General features: G+C 41.4%; 1 protein-coding gene across 6 annotated transcripts in view; it reads left to right on the top strand.

Moving 5' to 3' along the window:
- Positions 1–23,892, top strand: part of rptor (regulatory associated protein of MTOR, complex 1) — a 189,724-nt gene that overhangs the window by 9,748 nt on the left and 156,084 nt on the right. For all 6 annotated transcript variants that reach the window (XM_030744394.1, XM_030744142.1, XM_030744057.1 and 3 more), the window contains exons 3-4: positions 13,896–13,998; positions 19,412–19,494. In XM_030744394.1, the coding sequence (XP_030600254.1) occupies positions 13,896–13,998; positions 19,412–19,494 (186 nt within the window). The remainder of the gene's footprint in view (positions 1–13,895; positions 13,999–19,411; positions 19,495–23,892) is intronic.

Below are 23,892 nucleotides of genomic sequence, written 5' to 3' on the forward strand. Positions count from 1 at the left end.
AAGGATCACTGCTCTCACTGACTTGCAGATGCAAGAGTATGAAAAACTGTCTGAAGCAGAACTTTTAGAGCAGCTTTAACACAAAGTTTATATATTCTTCATTATAATTTTTATTTAAACTAAAATAACACTGAGAGCATGAATTTGCCTGCCTTCAACCACTTTCTTATCCTATCTCCTCTGTCAGCACGAAGGTGAAAAGCTCAAACCCTCCTCTGTTTAAAAATAAAAATTTAAAACATGAAACCTTCTTTTCCTCACAATAAAAGCTGCCCACAGATTCCACAGTGGAAGCCGTTTATTTTGAAGCAGCAGCAGCTGGATGCAGCACAGATGCTGATCTTGAACAATCAGCAAACATTACATGAACTTTGAGCTGATAGGCACGTAGCAATGAAACTGTCTTCAAAGCGCGGAGACTCAGTTATAAGCTACAACAGCGCTGAGAAGTGAACACAGAGATTTTATAAATTTGACATACCTGCACCCTGCTGAGAGCGGGCAGTGGTAAACTCTGCGTTGATGGATTTGGCGAGATTAAAGCCGACCGACGTGAACCCGTGGAAATGCGGTATTGATACCTTAGCCAGGTTGCGTGTTTGTGCGTCTTTATTCCCCCCCCCGTCTTTTATTACAGCTGATCAAAAGACAAAAAAAAGCTGCAGCAGCCGGAAGAAAAACAGGTTTCTTTGTCTTTCTTGTAATTTTCACATCTCGCATCAAACCCAGGCTGAGACTCGACCCTGGGACGTGTCTGTCAGACAGGCAGAGCGTAGCTTCATGATAGTGTGTGACAGCATTTTAATGTTCTCATCAGTGACCTCATTGTTGCGTTGTTTTCCATATAGTGCTGTTGTGATTAACAGCTAATTGTTGCTGAAACATTTTGTTGTTGCACAATATTGAATTGTTGTAGCAACTTTTTAGAAAATGGCCTGAGGCTGTTTTTTCTTATTGTACTTATCAGGCAGTTAAATAACCTTTTCTTTGGGATTTACAAATGGCTCAAGGCAATCTTGGTTTGGCCTTTTTATTTCTTTAGGACTCCATATTAAATATAAGTTTTGGACTAATTCATTATCATATGGGATTAATGCTTGATTTTTATAGCAGTGTGGATTGTATTGGTTGCCAAATGACCTGTAATGTATGTTTCTCTTTGGCTGTTGGCCACACACACAAGATTCAATTAAATTTCTCTCCTTTCTTTCCCTGCTGCTTTTCAGACACGGTGTGTTTTTCAGCTTAAGGATAATGAAATCAATAAGTCATCAATATCCAAGCTCATAACAATAATAATAATGTGGAAAAGAGACAGGTGGGCTGTGCTGCTTCATTAGTTAAATTCAATCAATGTGTGCAGTTCATTAGGGAGCATATAGACTCACAGTTACTGATGCATGAAAACGTATTTGCAAGGTACTAAAAATAATTGCATGCCACTGATTTTATGTTGACTTAAAGCAGCAGCTTCACCTGAATATCTACAGTTTCCATTAAAGCTGTAGATTCAGATTAAAGACCTCTTGGTTAGCAACTTCCCAAAGTGTCATGGAGCAGAATACTGACTGCACATCGACCTGACAGCTTCCCTCCTAATGAAGCAGGAAAGAGAAGAGAGCATTTTCCGATGGGTTTATATTTCTACACATTTGCATGTCCAGAAATTTCTTTTATTGTCCCAAACTGTTTTGGATTAATATGTGTGTCTTCATTTACACCATCTTGTATTTCCTCTTTGTGACATTGTAATTAGTGCAGAGATAATGCTGATGGGTTTTCATTGGCAATGGAGATTGATGAAGAGTACTGATCATTTTCTGGATATAGAGGCTTTGCAAAGTAAACAGCGTGATGTGGAGTATTGTCTGGGCTTTCTGCCTGTAGGAAATGCCATTAGCCTTGTCAAACAGAAGAACTATAAGGCCACGGTGCATGTAAAAGAGTTCAGCATCTTCTGATTTATAAAACTATGCTAAAATGTGTATAACACTAATGTGGGATTTCTACTTCCCTGTTAACTCTACACCACAGTTATGTCAGCAACCAACAAGCCTTTCTGAAGACCTGTGCATAATTTACAATATAACCAGATGTGTACCTTTCTAGAAATGTAACTGCGGTACTGTGATTGACCTGTTTAATTTTTCTCCTTCATATTTCCAGCTACTTTTGCTTCACTGTTTCAAACTGACTGAAAATGCATGGATAAACCTGACGAGAGAAACCCCCACAAACAATTAGTGTTTTTGGTGGTGAACGTGTAGAGCAACTTACCCTCAGTAACCTGGTGAATGTCTGTTCAGCCATTTTCTTCTTACCTAATTGAGGTTTGCGGGGGGGCCAGAGCCTATTCCAGCTACCCTAAGGTGAAGGGTGCACCCTGACCAGGCCGTTGGGTCTGTCATGGGACTGCTTGGTGAATTTTTAGATGTAAAATGGTCTGACTTTGTCCTAGCAGGCAAACCACCTGATAGTTTCAATACTGATTATGTAATCTTTATGAACAAATGTATGTCGTCCCAGCTCTGTTGACCAGTCGTGTTTACACCTGCTTTGGTTGCATACGGGCCAAATGACCTGTGTGGAGAGCAAAAATGGGATAGCATTTGGTGAAATGTAATCTCAAAGCCTTTAGCCTTTTTTTTTTTTTTTTTTTTGTGTGTGTGTGTGTGTAAAGGGTGACCAGCACAGGGAACAGGAGGGGATACAGTAAATGTGCTGGCTGCACGATGTCCACTGAGAAATTATCAACAACAACAACAAAAAAGTCAGCAACCTAGCCGACGTATTCCCAGACTGGTGACTATTACAGTGTTCTGGCAATGGCTTTATTTAACTTGTTGGCTTAGATCAGTGTTTTTCAACCTGAACCATGGCTCATCTTTTAGATTAAAAATATCCTGCAGAGCAACACCAACCAAAAATGTTAGAAAATGAAACATTGTAGCCTGATACAGTGTCTGTGAGTGTGTGTGTGACTGTGTATGTATATATAACATATATAAAAATAATGTCAGTTTAGGCCAGGGTTATGCTTTGAGGGTGCATGTGACATAAATTTCATCATCAGATGGTGAGGGAGACTCATTCACAGATAATTTACATTACAGTGCACCAACCACACATGGCCCACATTCAAACAAGTATAACAGGAACGACTGCTCGGCCGTCAGTCTCCAGCTGTCCTTGACTGTGTCCCCAGCAGAGTATAAGCGAGGCCTTAGTCTCTCAGTTTGTGGATACTCACTCAGTGTGAAACCTGGGCCTGTTTAGATGAACACACAGCCCCTATCCTGGCAGGAATTGAAGAAATACACACAAAGCTCTTTCGCAATAGCTCTCAGTCTCTCTCTCTTACTCTGTTTTTTAGTTTTTATAGAAGCCAAGCTTGTAAAGCTCATCTCAAATAGATATGTTGGGAACAATGTCAAAATTGTCCTGTTTGCCAGAATGGGGAACTCCTCAGCAGCAGTCAACCAAAAGCTTTCCAAAGGTAGAGCAGCAAAGCTTGGCTTTAAACCACAGTCTTATCTCAGTTCAGTTAGTTCCTCCTGCGATTGTCTTATCCTTTCCAAAAACTGCTGCTGAGCTGTTTGCTCCATAATCCAGTCAATGAAGGTTGAGGGGAAATAAAATGACAACTTTTCCTCAAGAGCTCTCAGATGTTTGCCTGTTATCTCACACGGCGCAGTGGTGTTGACATGTGCTTGCCATTTCTGTCAAGGTTGGCACTTTCCAGATGTTGCTGCCAGAGGTGCACATTTTGAAGAGAATCCATTTATTTCATCTGCGCTTGTGAGCAGATTTTCTTTTCAGCCTTGGATTTGTGTGTTCAGTTCATTCATATGCAGATATATACTGACCGTATATGCCAGGCTTGCAACACGCGCATCACTTGTAAGCAGCTTTGCATCGTCGCAACTCTCGTCAGTCAAAAACACTTTTAGTTCGTCCCACAGCTCATACACGCAGGCCAGTGCTTTGCCACGTGACAGCCATCGGTGCTCTTGAAGGAGCAATAAGACTTTATGCTCTGCTCCCATTTCCTCATATAAAGATGCAAATATGTGGCTTTTCAGAGGTCTTGTCTTGACAAGCACAGCACATTAGTGGCTGTAGAGCAGGTCATCTACTATGCATGCCAAAGTATCCTTGGGCAAGATGCTGAACCCCAGGTTGCTCTCCGATGCAATCGTTGGAGTGTGAATGTGTGTGAATGTTAGATACTTAGCTGTAGAAGGAAGTGCTTGTATGAATGGATAAATGCAAACGTGTTGTATGAAGCTCTTTGAGTGCTCAGCTAGAGTAGGAAAGCGCTATGTAAGAGCTAATACATTTACAGGACAGCATACAGTAGGTCTGCTGGTAAAGTCTTGGCAGTGAACACTTTGGGGGCAAGAAGTAAAAATAACATTGGGGCGTATTTCTTTCACTCCACTAACGAAGCCTTTGGTGCCTTGGACCGTGGCTTCTGCTCCATCAGTGCAGACACTCATACTGAAGTCCTGCTTGTTCAAGATATTCTGATGTAACTCAAAAATTTCCTCTTGTTGTTCAGCGAGAACTTCGATCTTGCAGTGGGACCGTGCCGATATTGGTCAGCTTTTCCCCCACACACAAAGCATAAAGGAGTTGGTGCAGTCGGCTCTCCAGTGAAAGTAAATATAAGCAATTTTTTTTGGCCCAATCAAGTGAAGTTCATTTCCCACGGCACACCTGATGATCTCTCACTCTGGCACAGTAGCTGGAAAGTACGGACTTGGATAACAAAGAATTAACCTTTGTCAGTGTAAATCTATGACTTTATTTTGTCTCACATCTTTCTTAGATTGGATGGGAGAAGTGAAATGCTGCCTCAGGCACAGTGTGAATATGCTTGAGAGCATCCCAAACATCATTAAGATTCAAGCAGTCCAAACTTTGGCTCATTTTTGTTCAACTTCTGCTGAATAAGTTTCTATAAGTTATATAATTTAGAGTGTGCAAGAAAAGAGAAGGAAAAATAGTTGCCTTTTGCTCCCCGGATAATAATAATAAAAACTGAGAAGTAAAGTTTGTTACAGTTACAGTAGAAATTCTTAACAGGATAGACACCCTTCCCTCCTTTTGAACATACATGCCACATGTAACTTAGAAGATATCCAAAATGCAGTCCTTATATTTAAAAAGCAGATCAGATGTATGTGTTTGGCCTTTTCCTGGATTTTAAGATTAAGCGCACAATATCTGACCTGTTGCTGCTGTGGCACACCCGGAGGTAATCGATGCACTCCAGCGTCTTAATAACCTTTATTTATGGCGGGCCCAACAAATGGATTAATCAGGGGCCATTGATCGACGTAGCAAGTGGTGCTGAGGGCTGTATGGGAGTCTTAAAGAGGGGCAGATAGAAATGGCAGCAAAATCCCCTGGAGTCACGTGTAGTTAATGAGAGGAGGACAGCAACCACTTGTATCTACGGAGCTGAAACAGGAAGACATGAACACACACACTGAGGCGCGCACATACGCTTTGTCTCTTTCTATTCATCTCTTTCCCATTCTTTCTTCTGTTTCATCCACTTTTTCTTTCATCCCACATGCACCACTTAATTCTTCTTCTCTTCCTTCCTCTTTCTTCTCACACAGAAGAAGGATCCGTGATATTATCGGAAATCCATGAGGGCCAGTATACCTTTATTATCTAATTTTGCTTGGGCTTTTCTCTCAGATTAGTGCTAACAGGCAAATTAACAGCCCACTGCTGCCCATCTGGTGATAAACGAACCGCTTGTTCAGGGTCAGAAGGTCACCCTGAACTTTTTTTCCTCCCCTTTTTTCTCAGTGGGAGAGGCTTTGAATATCCTTGGTCTCTTTGAATCCTAGTCAGCCTTAACTCTTCTTCTTCTTATTATTATTAATAAGCTTCTTCAAATTTTACTGTTTCAAGAATTTAAAGATCCAGCAACACTTGTTTTTATATATTTACATACTGGTCAGGCATAACATTATGACCAATGATGGGTGAAGTGATTATCTCTTCACCACAGCGCCTGTCAGTGGGTGGGATATATTAAGGACCAACAGAACATTTTCTCTCCAAAGTTGATGTTAGAAGCAGGAAAAATGGGCAAACGTAAGGATTTGAGTGAGTTTGAGGGCCAGATTGTGATGGTTAGCCAGCTGGGTCAGAGCATCTCCAAACCTGCAGCTCTTTTAGGGTGTTCCAGTTTGCAGAAGTCAGTACTCATCAAAAGTGGAAGGAACAGCGGTGAACCAGTAACAGGGTCATTGGCGGTCAAGGCTCACTGATGCACGTGGGGAGTGAAGGCTGGCCCGTGTGGTCTGACCCGACAGACGAGCTACTGTAGCTCAAATTGTTGAAAAAGTTGATGCCGGTTTTGATAGAAAGCTGTAGGAATATACAGGGCATCACAGTTTGAGTGGCTGCATAGCTGCAGCGCCCCACCTCACAACTCACAGGACTTAAAAGATCCTTTGCGAACATCTCAGTGCAGATACCGGTCTCCATCTAGTTGTTTCCTGTTTTACTTTGTCAGTCTTTGTCTCGTGTGCTCTGTGTTTAGTTGTACTTCCTTGTCTCGTTTTGTGATTGCGTTCAGCTGTGTTCCCCGCCTGTTCTCTGATATTCCCCTTATCACTTGTCGGAGTCTCATCGGCTCATGCAGCGGTGTGTTCCCTTGTTTCCATCTTGCCTAATTCACACCGCCCGCCTCTGTGTCCTGCAACTGGGTCCTCACCTGTTCACACGGTCCGCTCGCACCGTGACACATTCCCTACACTGCATGAAGTGTCAATTAAAGACCACTGTTAAATGCAGAACTACCTCTCAATATATACGACCACCTATTATCTCTTAGATCAGTTGATGACAGTTGCTCATCCACTAATGAAACTCAGGAGATGAGCAAAAACTGAGATTATTTCCACACTTATTATTTAGAATTAGCCCTTCCTGTTTTACACATTTTAAAAAACACCTCTGTAGGTACCCTCGCTCTGCTTTCTTCTGCACCTCAAGGAGTGGCGTTCACAAGACTTCTTAACATGTCTGTTAACTTATTGTGGTGTCTGTGTGTTCAGTGCCACAAAGGCACTGAAAGGCTTCTTGGTGATTCAGCTCTCTGTGGCGTTAAAGAACTCATCTACAGCTTTCTATTCAGGAGTCGTTGAGTTCTATATCTCTGTGTCTAATGTCTGTAAGAGACTGTGTAGCTGCTCTGATATTACGCAGGCTTCTGCTCTTGAGGGCTGTTACATCTTATTTATTTATTTAGCGCCAGATGTTATCAGCTAATGCTAGCAAGCATCCACAGACTGTGTGGGTGGATCCCACAGACACACTGCTTAGTAGTATTTAGTACTGGAGACGTTTGGGTTTTTTTAAAATTAGTTTTTAAGTAACCGCATAGCAAACTATTTGTGTAGTAATTACTTAAAAAGGTTCCCAACCTGTCACTCAAAGTGGGCGTGGCCTGTTATAATGAACTGGAAGCATTAACGCAAATCCCGCCCCATACATTTTTCACAAAGGGGTAAAATGGCAATAAGGACCAGGCTGTTAATATGTCTGCTGTAAAGTTGGACATTTGTCTGTGGGGATCGACTCTGTTTTGGAGCCACTGAAGAAACTGCAAGTTGTGCACTTTCATATTTGCTTTATTATTCAGCCCCGGAGGTTTCCATTTAGCAAATATCCAACATTAAGGGAGTCGGGACAACCCCATAGCTCACAGTTTAAAATGAGTTACTTCTGCTTTCATTAATGTCAGTAGTAATTACACATCACTGCAGCCAAAAGGCCAAAGGTCTGACAGTTTCTCCAGGCTAGGAACTAATTTATACAAGCCACGTGAAGATTCAGAGCGTTATATCTGATGGTCAACCAGTAATTTCCAAATTGATGAAGGAGTGCTTGTCTCTGTTTTCACTGTGTGTTGGTAATAAGTGGAATAAACAAGCTGATAAATCAGTAGGAATCATTTGGAGCACATCTGCGTACTGTCACACTCAAATGCCATGCTGTGCAGCAGTGCTGAGCTGGAACAGAGAAAAAACACAATCCGTCATTCATCTCTATTATTCTCATGCAAATTTGTATTGAATGGATTATAAATTACCTGCGTGGGAAGCTGGATGGAAACAAACAGTTTCATCAGGGTTGTTTATACTGTGATCTTAATTATACTGCCATCTTGAGTCTTTTAATTGTGATCTTTATTAACACCACACAATGTCGCTTTTTCTCACTTTTCGTTAACTGACAAGTTTCTTGTGTAATTAACCCCAGAACACTAACGTGCAGTTTTGTAACTCTTATCACTAACGTCGGGTATAATATACCTGCTAAAACATACTTCCCATCAAAATATATTAAAGTACAATAATACTTGTATTAATAAAAAGGCAAAAAAATCCCCCCCAAAAAGTAATTGTGGAAGAGTTAAAAAAACAAACAAAACAAAACAAAAAAAAGACTTTTTTTTGAGAGGGGAAAAATTGCCAGCTGACCATAACATTTTTCTGACCCTGTGAACTCAGAGCTCAGACAGCACAGTGAAAATCACCTGACGCCGTTGTTCTGGGGTTAAATAAAAAGTGCTGATCCGTGATGACATAAATAATGAAATGACCTTAGAATTTTCTCAGCAGTTTTCTTTGACATTTTACCCGCCATAACAGAAACATCTTTTTCCTTCTCTGTAGACTTTGGATTAATACGTCTCTAAAGTGTGCTGCCATTTCAGCTGTTGTATTTTAAAAGGGCAAACCTGATCTGGATCTTCCCAGTTGACTTGGCATCTTTGTAGTGTGTTTATAAATGCCTTTTCCCGAGGCGCTGTTGTAGATGTTTTGCAGGGCTGACAGAGAATAAGGTACACTCGATGCGTATTAGCTGATAAATCACCTCGCTTTGGCAGTTGGACTCAAGTTGCTTTCAGTTTTCTGTATTTATTCAAATGGCACACACACTTGTGTATTGCATAAGGAGATCACACTTGTTCTTTGAGCTGACAGAATAAAATTACTGGCAACAGAGGAAATAACTGCATCCTGCTTTTCTTTAAATGAGTGAGGTGAAAAGATATGAAGGTTTGGACAAGATGATCAGAAACGCAACATAAAATGAGAGAGAGAGGGGGAATCTTTTGCTTTCCAGACGCTACATTTTTCATTGACGTCTCTGCGATTTGAGTCCTGAGTTGTGTGTCGGGGGACATAAAATCATGCTTGAAGGAAAGCCTCCATGCTGCTTTGAAAGATGAAGGATGTGAAAATCTTTAGAGAGCATCCCAAGAAACCACACCATGGTTTTGATCTGATGACTAGGGATGTAATGGCATACTTTAAGCCTCTTTCATGAGATATCATTGGATTTAAAGATATATTTATATATCCAAAAGTTGGAAACGATGTCTTTTGGACTTCCACCTCCACAGTAAAAACGTTGTCTGTGAATGTCGCACTCGGGAGTTTTTAATTACTACTAGAATATTTGTTGTTTTAAAAACACTGTTGTGTTACGTAATTGTGTGATAAAAGTTTGTGAATTTCCTGCATGTTCTTTAATGTTTTTATTAATATTTATTCCTTGAGCCACTATTTTGATCTTAATTGAAATATCCAGTCAGTTATTGGGTTGATTTTCATATCGGGTTCTGCAGGGAATGAAACTAATGACTTTGGAAGTCTTCTGTTTATACCTCTGTTAACACTTAGGGGGAGCTTTCATTTACTTAATGAGGGAAAAAAAAAAACTAATATTTTTTTCTTCATTATGTTTCATGTATAGTAAAGCAGGGCTTTCAAATTGTTTTGGAGTAGCAGGGGGGGCATGCCAAAGTAGCAGGCGCCTTATGACCGAGACCGAAGCCACGACGATATGAATAGTCACATGGCAGTCGTGAACCAATCAAATGGCTCAGATTGAAAGAAAGTAAATATTGCCATGTGCGTCCACATGGCGCTGGAAATGGAGATGGCGGACGGCACAAAAAAAATATTTTTTTTTTAGGAAAATTAAAACGTAGACGGCGCAGAGGGGTGGAGTAGGTGGAAAATGCGCCTGCCGCCGGCATAATTTGAAAGCCCTGGTAAAGGTTTTATTTAAATCCTAGAACCTGCCATAAAATGCTTCCAACATATTTCTGTAAGCTGTTAAACTAGTTGATACCCCAAGAGTACAGCAGTCATGCAGCATCTATATGTGGGGCTTTTATTATGAAAGGAGGAAGCTTAGCTGAATGATATCGGTGAGCTCCACAGCAGAAACCTGCCCGATGAACTTGCTGGTACTTAAAACACGAGATGGAAATAATTGGTTTGCAGCAACTGAACTTTCAAAAGGGGAATGCTTGGAGCCTCTAGTATTTGGCCTGCTTGCCAAAGTAAAGCCTGTGTGAGGAAAACAGAGGTGCATTCATGTAACGAGGCAAACTTCATTTGTTTACTGTTAATATCATTGATTTTAACCCCATTAGGATTAAATGGTCCCAGTCTCATTTTCAGTGTTGGGGAATGCCACACGACTGTGAGCAATGTAATGTCTGTAATGGAGCTGTCATCTTAGTTTAGTTCTGCACAGTAACTGGATGAGTATTGTGTGAATACAGTTGTGTAGCCAAGCAGAAAACTTCTGTATTATTTCCCATTTATGAGGCCGAGTTCCTGACACACGCAGTGCAGCTTGGAAAAGGGTGAGGGATGAGGAGATCAGGGGAAAATGAGTGAAGCGATGCGAAGCAGTGCTCATCTTTGTGCAAGGATGCGTGTACCTGTTGATGTTTGTCCTGCTCGGTCCCACTAGGACAGCAATGTTTTACCCCGTCAGTGGGAATTCACAGGGTGCCTTAATTACTTTCACAACCCTGCTCAGTACGTGGCAGTGGCGCAGTGGAAATGTTGCAGGTTTGAGCCCCTGTCCCTGCGCTGCGTTGTGTCCTTGGGCAAGACACTTAAACCACATTGCCTAACGGTAGCGCCAGTCTCTGGCTGCATGACCGCAGATGCTCGTCTCTGGATGAGTGATCTGGAACGAACATTTCGTTGTGTGCATTGTGCGCACAATGACAATGAGTCGAATCCATCCATCCATCCATCCATCCTCCCTCCCTCCCTCCCTCCCTCCCTCATGTGGCCTTCAGATCAGCTCAAGAACAGTGCGTAGAGACTTTTGTGGAATGGGTTTCCATGGCCGAGCAGCTGCATCCAAGCCTTACATCACCAAGCAAAATGCAAAGGGTTGGATGCAGTGGTGTAAAGCACGCTGCCACTGGACTCTAGAGCAGCACAGACGTGTTCTCTGGAGTGACGAATCACACTTCTCACTCTGGCAATCCAATGGACAAGTCTGGGTTTGGTGCTACCTGTCTGACAGATTAAAAATTCTACAGTTATACAAATGAGACGTAACATGTAAATAGCTGTCCGAAGACACAGAGCGAGAATCCTGGCTGCACACAGCAAACAGCCAAGTAATGATGTCATTAAGAACAACTGGACTTGTCAGTGTGGCTGTCTGCAAATATCCCTCAAAACTATGTCAGGAATTCATAGTGTGTTAAACAGTTTCTGATGCATGAAGTGCAAATAAACAACACTCTATTTTATTTCAAGTCCTCATCTGTTTGCTATGAGGGGAAAATCCCTGCTCAAGGGTACAACCTGGGCAGTCATCCAATGAAATTTGCCCCTTAGTGATGCTGGCGAATTTTCCGTATTTAGCCTGTGGCCATAACGCTGTGTGGACTGTGATTGGTCAGCGGTTTCTTGTTAACCTAGTGGCGTTTTGGCTGAAGTTTAATCATTTATGAACGTGCTGTAAGTGACTGTTTATTTTCACTGTTGCTAAATCGCAATAATTCAATGAACAGGCACAGTTTGACATCTTCAAGTGGAAATTTCATTAAAAAAATAAATAATGATAAATGCCTGGGTTTTGCATGCTGTGTCACAAATCTGTGAAGAGGATGCTTCAGTGTAGTATCCTGTACCGACACCAGGTTAGGAAAATGTAAGGAGATGTCTGTGCTGTGATACAGGCAGAAGCTTAAGAGTAAACTGGAGACAAACTTTGAAAGTCCTTTCCCACCTCCACTGGTCTTTATGCACATTGGTCACTAAATGAATGAAAACATGGTGGCAGATGTCAAAGCTTGACATGACTTCAGGATAACTGTAGACTGCAAGAAAAAAAACTGAGCGGGTGGGGGTGGGTGGGCTGCAGGTAGATAACCTACAGGTAAGTGGTGACACACAGGGTCTGTGAGTCAAATCCAGGGGGTGTTTACTCTAAAACAGAGGGCCACGATGATGAAACTGCGGCTCAGGCTCAGGACAGGACAGTCAACAGTGACCTGCTGAGTCCGTGAGCGGTTTCAGTGATAGAGGTCGAGTGGAGCAGAAATCTAAACTAAGAAAAATAAAACTCAAAGAATAATTGGCCACTGCACCGTCCTCTTTTTTTTTCTTTTTTACATTTTAAACATGACACATAAAGGGATGCGTTGTTGGTTGTATGTTTTGTCCCATAGTTGTGTTTACACAATACAAGCCAAGATAGTGGGGAATTTTTGACTTGACAAGGACTAAGCATAAATATTGTATATAGTATTTTTGTTTGTTTGTTTAAATATAAATTCTAGAAACTAATGGCTCCTACTTCTGCCTCAGGAAGTGTTGGTCCCTCTGAGGGAAATAAAAACAGGTTCATTTTGTTATCTCAAATTTATCAGAATAATGACTGAAAGCAGGCGGATGATTTCTGACTCAAATTAATCTTACTCCCCCCAAAATAAACTAAATTATAGAGGAGCATGTTGAATATTTCATTTTAAACTTCCTGCTGTAATATTTATTGTGTAGTAAGTTTACGCTGTCTGGCTGACATGCTTGTCTGTGATGCCACCATTCAGTTTTTTTTCTCTGCACGAATTTCACATTTTGTAATTTTAAAATAGATTTTGCTGCGTTTAACAGGGAATGGTTTCAAATTTGCAGTTGGGGAAAAATAGTTTTGCTTTACCTGTTGAAGCTTTGGTAAAAAGTACAGTTGTTCTTGGGCAGCTGCAGAGATTTTCAGTGCCTGGGGTCAGTCGGCTATGGCGTAGATTTGTTTGTTTTTTTCTATCTTTATCAGTCAAAATCATTTTAGGCCAACTCTTTGTGTCATTCAAGCTCGTTAGCTACAGGATCGAACCGCGGGATGTCACAAAGCTCGATGTCTGCTGTGACGCACGCCGGCGTCTGGAGTACTGATGGGGAAGGAGGGTGATCGTTTCACCCTGACCTCACCCACAAACCACGAGAGAACCTGAATTAAACTGTGTTTAAATGTGTAGGTTTGGTGCTACTTTATTACTATCTTAAGTCACATCATCATCATCATCACAAGATTAAACAGTGTTACTGCTCATATCAAACAGGCCTAGTCTTGGCCTCTCCTTGATCCTTTCTTACATTAAATATATCGAATGCTCAAAATTCATGCCTGCAGCGTGACCTGTGTGGTGACAGGCCTCTGAGGTCACAGGTTAGATTCCTCGAGGGAGTGCCACCAACATTAGTTTCAGACATGGGAATTTCTGGACCAGTTGGAGAGAATGCTGAAGGAAAGAGTGCATTTCTTCTCTTAGTACCTGCTGTTAAGTTCCCCCTGGGCGAGACACTTGACCTTCACTGCTCCACTGGAGCTTCAGTGGCCCACAGCAGCAGATTGTGGTGTACCAGGATAAAACGCCCAGGATGTACTTGAGTTAAAAGCCTGTGTGCTCATGGCATTTTCTCTCATGAATAAAGATTTAACAGGGTTAAAAATAATCCAGCAGTCTGTGGTGATTTGTGCATTGATGAGCAGTTTGAATACAATATTGTATTCTGTGCGTCTCCCCTCAGATGAAGACTGTGAGCGTGGCGCTGGTGTTGTGTCTCAACGTGGGAGTGGACCCTCCTGATGTGGTCAAGACCTCCCCCTGCGCCAGACTGGAGTGCTGGATAGGTGAGTGAGTCAATGCAGACTAGGGTTTAATCCCGGGATCCGGGATTCCCGGGAAATGCGATCAGAACCATTTCCCGTTTCCCGGGAAACGTTAGACGGGAAACCGGGAAAAAAGTCACGCAAAGAAAAGAAAGAAAAGAAAAGAAAAGAAAGCTTCAGAATGTTAAATTTAAGGAAATATTGAGAGAAGGGTTCGTTTAATGCGAAAAGCATTACTCTTCATTTCAGGCACGTTCAGCCTCCGTTTAAGGCTTCAGCCTTCATCTCAAGCGTTTTAATAGAGGTATTACACAGTTGTACTTTTTTCCTCTTTAATTTGTTGAAATCGTAGGCAATGTGTTTACCCTAAGGTATTTTGTATTATATAATTTTATATTATTATATATTGTTATATTGCAGTATATAGCCTATAAAATATGCCTGCCCTGAACAATAAAGAAATATCTGTTTAACTTCGAGTGTTTCTTTTCCTCGTTTGCAGCCGCTTACTAACAATCATGAATTAGGATACGGGCCTAATGTGTGAAGAAAGTATCATGAAATAGATTACTTTAACATATTTCGCTTTTAAAATGGAGTTGAGTAAAATGTATATTTTTTAGGCTATAAGGATCGGCCAGTTTTTCAAAAGACGATTCACAGCGAACCTACTTTAACCCTCAGACACGGTGTTATAAATTTCCTGTTGCCAGAATGGCAATGACCAAGTCGTAGTGCATTACTCAAGGCCCTGTGTTATGTCATATTATAGTGAAGTAGGGTAGTTAACTTTTCAATGACTATTACAGCGTTCCACTGGTGGAGATATAGCGCAACAGATGTCGCCACGACAGCGTGGCTGAGCCTTTATCAATGCTGTGGACATGAACCGTATTGTTTTGCACCAGCAGTTGTAAAATAGCTTGGTATAATTCCATGTACAATGGAGGAATATTCTAATTATATTTGTTAAGGGAGTGTTGAGGAACGATACAACACCACATAGCTCGATCACTCGAATGTCGAGATGTAGGTTTTATTGCGTTAATCAAGCCGACGTTGCCCCCTACTGGGCATAACAGGACATAGCTGGAAAGCTACCTCTACAATATCACAATAGGTTAAGGCCGACACAGGCTACAGAAGGCCTAATTAAAATAAAAAAATAAATAAACTTTTTCCCGGGATTCCCGGGAAATGGCTCGTCATTTCCCGGGATTTGATTCATGTCATTTTCGGGAAAAATATTAAACCCTAATGCAGACGCCACTTCAGTTCAATTCAGTTTCATTTATATAGCGCCAAATCACAACAACAGTCGCCTCAGGGTGTTTTACATTGTAGGTAAAGACCCTACAATAATACAGAGAAAACCCAACAGTCTAAACGACCCCCTATGAGCAGCACTTGGTGACAGTGGGAAGGAAAAACTCGCTTTAACAGGAAGAAACCTCCATCAGAACCAGGCTCAGGGAGGGGGGGGTCATCTGCTGAGGGGGGAGAGACGGAGATTAATAATAACTAATGATTATGTGCATAGTGGGGTATAAACAGTAAAAGAGGTGAATGAAGAAGAAACACTGTACATTATGGGAACCCCCCAGCAGCCTAGGCCTATAGCAGCAAAACTGAGGGATGGTTCAGGGTCACCTGATCCAGCCCGCAGTCTGAGAGCAAAGTGCTCTATTGGGGTGATATGGGACTATGAGGTCTTTGAGATAAGACAGGACCTGATTATTCAAGACCTTGTATGTGAGGAGAAGGATTTTAAATTCTATTGTAAATTTAACAGGGAGCCAATGAAGAGAAGCCAATATGGGAGAAATCTGCTCTCTTTCTAGTCCCTGTCAGTACTAAACATGTAAGACAGGCTCAAATGCAACAAAAAGTGATGCTCGTAATGAGATTTATGCTGCTTATGTATTCCAGTAAAGGTTCTCACACTGTGCTGATTCCCTTGTTGGTGTGAAAATAAACAGATTTTCTCAGGCATTTACTTTCCTGAGTGTGAATGCCGTGACTGATTTTTAGACAGTATGGATCAAATTTAAACAAACCAAAATAATACAGGGACTGTTGCATTGCCCAAATTTGTCACAGATAAATTATTATTGGTGAATTATAGGTTCTGTCTTTTTAAAAGAGTGGACAAATGAAAAATGGCAGGAAATTAAGAGGACAGCTAAAGGGGACAATATTTGTTTTCTTTCTGAAGTACCGGGAACTTTTTCTCTCAGGAGCGCTTTTTAGACAGCTGCTGAGGTGAAGACCTGCAAAAAGGATTCAAATGAGTAACCTGACATAGTGACAGCTGGTTTTACATGCAGCATTTTATTAAAATGTAGCTACTAAGTTGCATCCCGGTAAACAGGAAGCACTCACAGCAGACTGGCTGAAGCCACAGTCGGGTTTATTCGTGCTTTATGACCTTTGTTTATCTATCTGGGAGTACCGTTGGAGTTCTCTAAGTCACCCTTTTGTTTTTGCAAAAGCTGCAGTCCTTAAGGTGTTTGATTATTTTCCTCTCTTTATGTACAGCAAAATCTGTCTAGATTTGCTGTAATAGCCAAGAGGAAAAAAGAAGCAGAGAAACAAGCAAAACTAAATAAATAAAAACACGCCTGCGCCGCCACATGAATCCATTTCTTCAGATTTCTGATTTCCTTTTCAGCCGTTTTTCATCGAGCTTCAGCCAGGATGCTGGATTTTTCAGAGCAATGCTTGTTATTTTGCACGTTTGCAATGTTATAGAAATGGCTTTATGAGGATGCTAAAACAACTGTGAACAGCCAGATTTTACAGTGTTTGCAACAAGTAAAATTCTAATAGACTGGTTAGTGGTGATTTTCTCTATTTGTCTTGTACATGCAGAACACGTTCCTATGGAAAGAGCAGAGTTCATGAGTTGCCTTTTGTGTTGAGTTATGTACTTTGATTGATCAAAGTACTGTATACTACTTTCCACAGTATTTATCCATGTTAGTGATGGGCTACCATGCACAGCAGTGTCACACAGTCCAGACTGCTGTGAAAACTATTCCAAACATTTACCCTCAGGATGAATTTTAACTGCTTTGCTCCTTTGTCATGAGGTTTAATGTGCCTGTGCTTACGTGCTAAAATAAAAAAATTATTTCTGTACTGTATTATCATGCTGTACGCTCTTTTTTTTTTTTTTTTCTCCAGAGGATCAAAACCGAAGGATCAAAATTTTTTTTTTTTTTTTTTTTTTTTTAGGCATAAACGCAGACTTCCTGCTTTTTTTGGGGGGGGGGGGGGGGGGGGGGGGGGGGGGGGTGGGGTGGGGTGGAATCTGAACAAAAATAATTTGGGTTCAAAGAGCTGGACAGGGTCATGGTGCTCAGTGCTTCTGAGTGCCACATCTTTTAAATGACACTAAAACCCGAGCTTTTACTCCAGGGATTTACTTCAGCTTTCCCATGGGAGCTGATTCCATAAGGCCTCTGTCACATCAGGTTGAAGCAGTCTGCCCTTACCAAAACCACACGATGTGACACAGAGCAAAAACAGCAAGAACCGTCTCCATCGAATGAGAACCTCAAAAAAATATTGTTTAGCTCTCCTGGGACTCACTGACTGTTAGGAGTCAGGCAAGCACATTAAAGTGGAGACACAGTTCTTAAAGTTTCTGAAAGTTTTTCAGTGGCTTCTGAGGACACTGATGCTGTATAGACCTGCCAGTTGGCTTCTGAGAAACCATTGGGGTGTATGAAGTGTTAAAGGCTGAGGCGACGTCCTAAAATGCACCCTAGTGTTTATCTCTCATGGATGCTTGAGCCGTACGCACTGAAAAGACTCACATCTGCTTTTTATTTCAGTTTTGTGTGTGTGTGTGTGGTTATGTGGTTATGTGAAAACTTCCTTTTATTTACTGGCATCTTTTCACGTTGCACCATAACAGGAAATGCAGTGCCAGTCTACACCGTATATGTGCATGTTCATCGGGATCAAAGAGGATCCCACTGATACTACTGAATTTAGTTTATTAAATTCTGTGTAAAGATTCAGAATTTCACATCTTTTGGTTTAATTGGAAGCATTACTTTTTAATGAACCTGATTTTTATGGTGGCCTGACAGAAATCACCATCCAGTGAGGGTGAACAGCTGTAGTGCACGGCTTTCTGTCTGGGTAACCAACCACAGGAACAACGCTGCATAGGTGTCGCTGCTTGCTCCTGTCCACCACTCACTGAGCACGCACCAAGTAGATGGTCTCGCAATCATAGAGCAAGTAAAAGCAAGGGTTTTCCCAAAAGTATGTGAGATTTGTACGACTTATACAAGATAGATGTTGCCACCACTGTGTCACCCATTGGTTAGTGATGTGCTTTTACGGCGGTGCCATGTTGGTGCTTTAAAACCAGATAGTAGCCACACCCTAAAACACATTTTATGTCCTTTTTTTTAAAAAAAAAAAAAAATTTTTTTTTATCTAACTTAAATTCACAAAATGAACATTTGAAAGTAGTGATTGAGACCATAAAGTCCTCATGGAAGTGCGTCAGGGTGGCTCAGCGGATAACCATGAATGCCGTGTGGTGCTGAAGGCGGCCCGGGTTCGCGTCCCTGCCCATTCATGGCGTGTCTTCCCCCATGTCTCTCTCTCTCCACTGAAGTCTATCAAATAAAGCTGCAAAAAGGCCAATAAATAAATAAGTGCAGTAGATGCAAGTTAAATCACGAAGGCACTGCTGTCAGTTCAGAGCCAGTTGAGGTGGCTCGGGCATCTGATTAGGATGCCTCCTGGCCGCTTCTTGGGTGAGGTGTTCCGGGCATGTCCCACCGGGAGGAGGCCCCGTGGTACACCCAGGACACGCTGGAGGGATTATATCTCTTGGCTGGCCTGGGAATGCCTTGGGGTCCCTCCGGATGAGCTGGAGAGGGAAGCCTGGGCTTCTTTGCTTAGGCTCCTGCCCCCGCGACCCGGATAAGCGGGAGAGAATGGATGGATGGATGGCATTGCTGTCATAACCTTATGTGAGGAGTCCTCATTTATCATAACAATGATTTAATTCTCTCTATATCAGGATCTCCTGAAAACCTACTAATATTTTTTTTTTCCTGCTGAGCAGAATTTGATCTGTCCTTTATCTGTATTCTGCTTTTCTTCATGCCATATTGATTTACTCTCATCAATATTTCAACCTTAGAGGCTGCTGCTACTTTCCCATACCCCGCTTCAGATTTAATAAGAAATATGTCTTTGATGCTGCAGTGAAAAACTTCAACAGCTTCTCTTTGTACTCATGTTATGGCAGAATTCTTAATCACTAAATATTAAAGCGGTGATTATATGGCTGGTTTGTTAGCCCCAGATTGACTTTGCATAGTTTTGCTCAGTTATTTTGTGTGTGTGTGTGTGTGTGTGTGTGTGTGATCAGTCTGCTTACGCTCATGTGTTTGCTTCCCAGATCCTCTGTCGATGAGTCCACAGAAAGCTCTGGAGACTATTGGGGCCAACCTGCAGAAGCAGTATGAAAACTGGCAGCCCAGGGTGAGTGTATCCACCTTTCTGATGTCTTTAACTGAGACCACAAACACTGATTCACACTGATTCACACCACTTACATTCAGGATTAAATCAAATAATGATTGTAGTCAACATAAAATGAATTAAAGGGAGTTTAAGACTTGGCCTTTATTATATTATATTATATTATATTATAAAGCCACTTGCATGTTTTTGATGTTTCGGTAGTCCTTGTCTTTGAAGGTTGTGTCCTTTCTGTGATCACCTGCCTTTCAATAAACAATAACTTCTCAGTAAACTGCTTGAATATTAGAGCGATGAACTCCTCCGCTGCCTCCTGGTACGGTGGTATTGATTCTGCTGATGTTTGCTTAAAGCTCTGCCAACTTTAAATTTATCAGCTTGCTCACTCTGAGAGTTTTCAGACAAAACATTTCATTGTACATAACGCTGATAAAAAGACGTTGAGCCGTCGTGTTAACCGCAGCTCTTACATGGATGTTCTTGGCGTCTAATTCAGAGCTGTTTTTATACATTTCAGACAATTGTGGAAGAATCAGGTTTGAAGGTTCTCACATGCACAAAACTCTGTGTGGGTGCTGGAAATACTCTGAGGGGTGGCACTGGGGTAGACCATACAGTAGGCAGTGCATTTGATGACCATTCATTAACTCTCAAAACTCTCTGATGTGCTCAATCTGACATTGCATGGACCTCTTCCTGGTGAGCTGGCAGGTTAAAGACTGTTTAAAGTTCCCTTTCAGTGTGTAGAAAACGTGAAGGCACCGGTGCACGTCTGAAACTTGGAGGCAGTGTTGTATTTTCAGCGCTGATGCTGAAACTGAAAAAAGAGATTTTCTTGTCCGAATCTGCATTTTACTTTTTTCCTGACCTGCTCATTCAAATTTTCTTTCCAACAGCTATAATTGACAGCATACATATTTATTTTTCCAACTTTTTTTTTTTAATTTATGTTCATTATAGAGCACTGACCTTTAATAACATTTTCTCCACAACTACACCAGCTTATAAGACCTCCTTCCACTTTCACTCAAACCTCAAAAGGAAATGCTCACGTTTGACAGAGGTTATTTTTTTTATACAGATAAAACCCAACAAAATCACTTGGCAGTGTATCCCTCTTGCTCTAACATTTACATACCGGCGTAGGGCTGCAGTGTATGTAGACCTCCACAATGTTAGATCTTTAGCGAGTTGGTGCTAATAAATGTTTAACAACAGTTACTTTCACTGAAATTTCTATAAGCAGAAAAAAAAGAGAGAACTGAGAAATAATTCAGTTTGTGTGCAATTCAGAAAACCCATAAACAGCAGCTGCCACACTGGGAGACTCCTGCCTGCAGAGTTAGCAGCATGATGAACAGTTGTTGCAGTGATGCAGTAGTTACAGGATAGGCTCATAATTACAAGCTGATTGTAGCAGATCAGCTCGTAATTGTGAGGCTGATTGGCCAGTCACCAGTCATGGCCAATCAGTGGCAAACTGCCCATTTGACTTTTTAGATATACAGTCTTAGGATCATATTTTTGCACAGCTGTGACATTACTCTGCTGCATGTGCTGCAGACGGTGCTTAAAGTAAAGGCCAGTCTGAGCGTCCCTGCTAGATAAACTATACAAACTATAAATCACTTGTTTTTCTCATCACATTTTTAAAAGAAAAACAGGATTTCAGATTGGAGCAATGTAGACAACATATACCTGTAATAACCCAGTATCAACCAACCAGTAACCAATCAATGATGCTATAGAGAAAAACACATTAAGAGAGTGAATGAGTTTATTTTAGATAACATATTGGGCCGGCTCCGTTATATTTCTTGCATGCAGTATATGCCAACAAAACACCCACATGCTGTTGACAGCAATTCATACTTTTTTTAAATAGATGCATTCTGTGTTTTTGTAAACTCAGCTGTTGTAAGTTTATATGTGTGTGTACATTTATTCGTTGATGCCAGCAGCAGCAGCAGTTGTCCTGTTCCCAGAGGCTCCTTGGTGTTTGTCCTCCTCCAAATATTGGGGAACTCATTGGAGCAGATGACAGTCCTCCAAAATAAAGGTCTGAAAGAAAGTTTAGCTTATGGGAGGAACTGAGATGGAGAGTGAATGCAGAGAGGCAAGACAGACTTTCTCTGTTTGGGTAGAGAAAGCAGGGAAGTCACATGACTGCTCACTGTGACAGCAGGAAGTCACATTTTAGTGACTGTCTGCATTTCCAATGTTTAGACAATGCTCTGCCGTTTACCGACACGGATCACAGTAATGGTGCAAGCTGTAAGGGTTCAGATGTGTCACTCAAAAGTTTGGGCCAAGATTTTATTTCTGCTTTTCTACAAACATGAAGATCCACACTGCCCCCCCCTAAAAAAAAGAGGATGAAATCTAATCCTCACATCCAATATTTCTAATAAATGCTGCTGATATCTGCTGATATTGGATTATTGCTGACAAATTGGTGTCCCTGCCTTTGTTGTTGAATTAGCTGAAAGAAATCTGTCTGCAGAAATGCCAAAGATACGCTCAGTTTACTTTGCTAAAGCCAGTGGAGCTAATACAGCAGTCTGTCATGAAAGGAGTAATAAATCCTCCTTTCACAAAGGTTGTGATGTCGTCGAACAGGAAGATGATGTCGAACTCCGTAAACCTTTCAGTGTTTTTCTGTGCAAATGACACTGAGTACCTTTGAGCTTGGGACAATTTGGGGGGCAGATTGAAGAGGTCAAATCCTCAGTCCTGTTTTGTTTAACTACTGTTTGGCATTTTTTTTAATCCAGGGCATTTATGAAGAAAATGATCTGTTATGGGGAAAAGATGCACTGTTGAATACTTCTGGCTATAAAATGAATCATTCAAAAGCTAAAAAAGTCACTTTCTTTTCTCAGCATCCACTTCATAGACCTTGTATCTAGCCATTAAATGCAGCAGAGTTAGTTTAGGGTAACATGCACAGTCTGTAGGCAATGAACAAGATTTCTGCTACCTGAAACTGTCTGGTTTGTAGTCCTAGTGACCAGGCTGTGTTTGCATATAGGTGCGCAGCCTGTGTGGAGAACTTTGCCAAAAATCACCTGTAAACAACAAACTAGCTTCTGATTCGAATTTTTTGTAAACCCCCTGATATCAGCTGAAATATTGACCATTATCTCTAGAGGCTAAGTCACCAAATTAGTCGATAGCTTCCTAGATTAAGTTTAGCTTCTCATCCAGTGATCAGTTTAGATCTTTTCCCTCAGTTTTTAGAACGGTGGTGGTGGTGGACCACGTCTGCTATATAAGAAGTAGGAAACTGTGGGCGGTGCTCACAAAAGGTTGGACACTTTCGTAGCCTTTATATGCTGCTGGTGTGTTGCATCAGTTCGGGTATCAGTAGTTGTCCAGTAGCTATGATGATAATGTTATTTCAGCTGGTTATTATCTTTTAACATTCGAGGAGATAAACCTGCCGTGCACGGTGGCGTAGTGTCTATATATATATATATATATATATATATATATATATATATATATATATATATATATATATATATATATATATATATATATATAATTTTTTTTTTTTTTTTTTTTTTTTTTTTTTTTTTCTCTTTGCTTCTTGCAGAAAGAAATGCATATCCTCAGGGGAGTGACTCAAAAAATAAGCAGACACTTGAAATTTGATCTGAGTGCTTGAGCTGAGTTGCATTTGCTGTTATTGGATTTGAATTGGATTTCAAACCGCCCGCGAATATGCTTTAATCTGCTCAGATAGGCTTGGATTTGATCATGGCCTTTTTTTCTGTCAAGACTTTGTAACAGAGTGCCAACATGGTCTCCGAGGGTAGAAGAAAATGGACAGTTTTTTTTCTCTTTTTTGGGGGGTGGGTGGGTGGAGATGCTCAAAGAAAAAGAGATAATATCAGGCACGTCAAAATCCAATTCATCTCGTTGGCATGCTACTGAAACCCTACATGCCCGCCAAAAAAACCTCATGAGGAGGCAGAAGTAAAAATACAACAGTGTGTGGCTGTTTGGTAAGATAGTTCATAAGTAACACGTGTGGTAAGAGGAGGGTGGAGGAAGAAACATCCCAGGAGACAGCAGCTGAAGGAATGTAGGCTCGGGCTTGGTCGACCCGAGAGGTCAGCAGCAAATGGTGGTGGTAGGAGTGCAGGAGGAGGAGTGGGAGGGTGAGAAAGCGGTTCCTTTTTCCAGCCTGAGGATTCACACTCTGCAGCTCCACACTGGGGTGCAGCTTTCGCCAACACACCTTACATAAAGCATCGACAGAGCAGTCAATTAAACCGCACGTATTACCTGCTTTGTGACAGCGCTGAGAAACTGTGCAATAACTTCACTTCAGATGAGGCGAGATGGTGAATATTAGACCAAATGGGACCCCCACCCCACCCTGTCACGTTG

Source organism: Archocentrus centrarchus, chromosome 1 (assembly GCF_007364275.1).
Source record: "Archocentrus centrarchus isolate MPI-CPG fArcCen1 chromosome 1, fArcCen1, whole genome shotgun sequence".
In the NCBI taxonomy this organism is placed as follows: domain Eukaryota; kingdom Metazoa; phylum Chordata; class Actinopteri; order Cichliformes; family Cichlidae; genus Archocentrus; species Archocentrus centrarchus.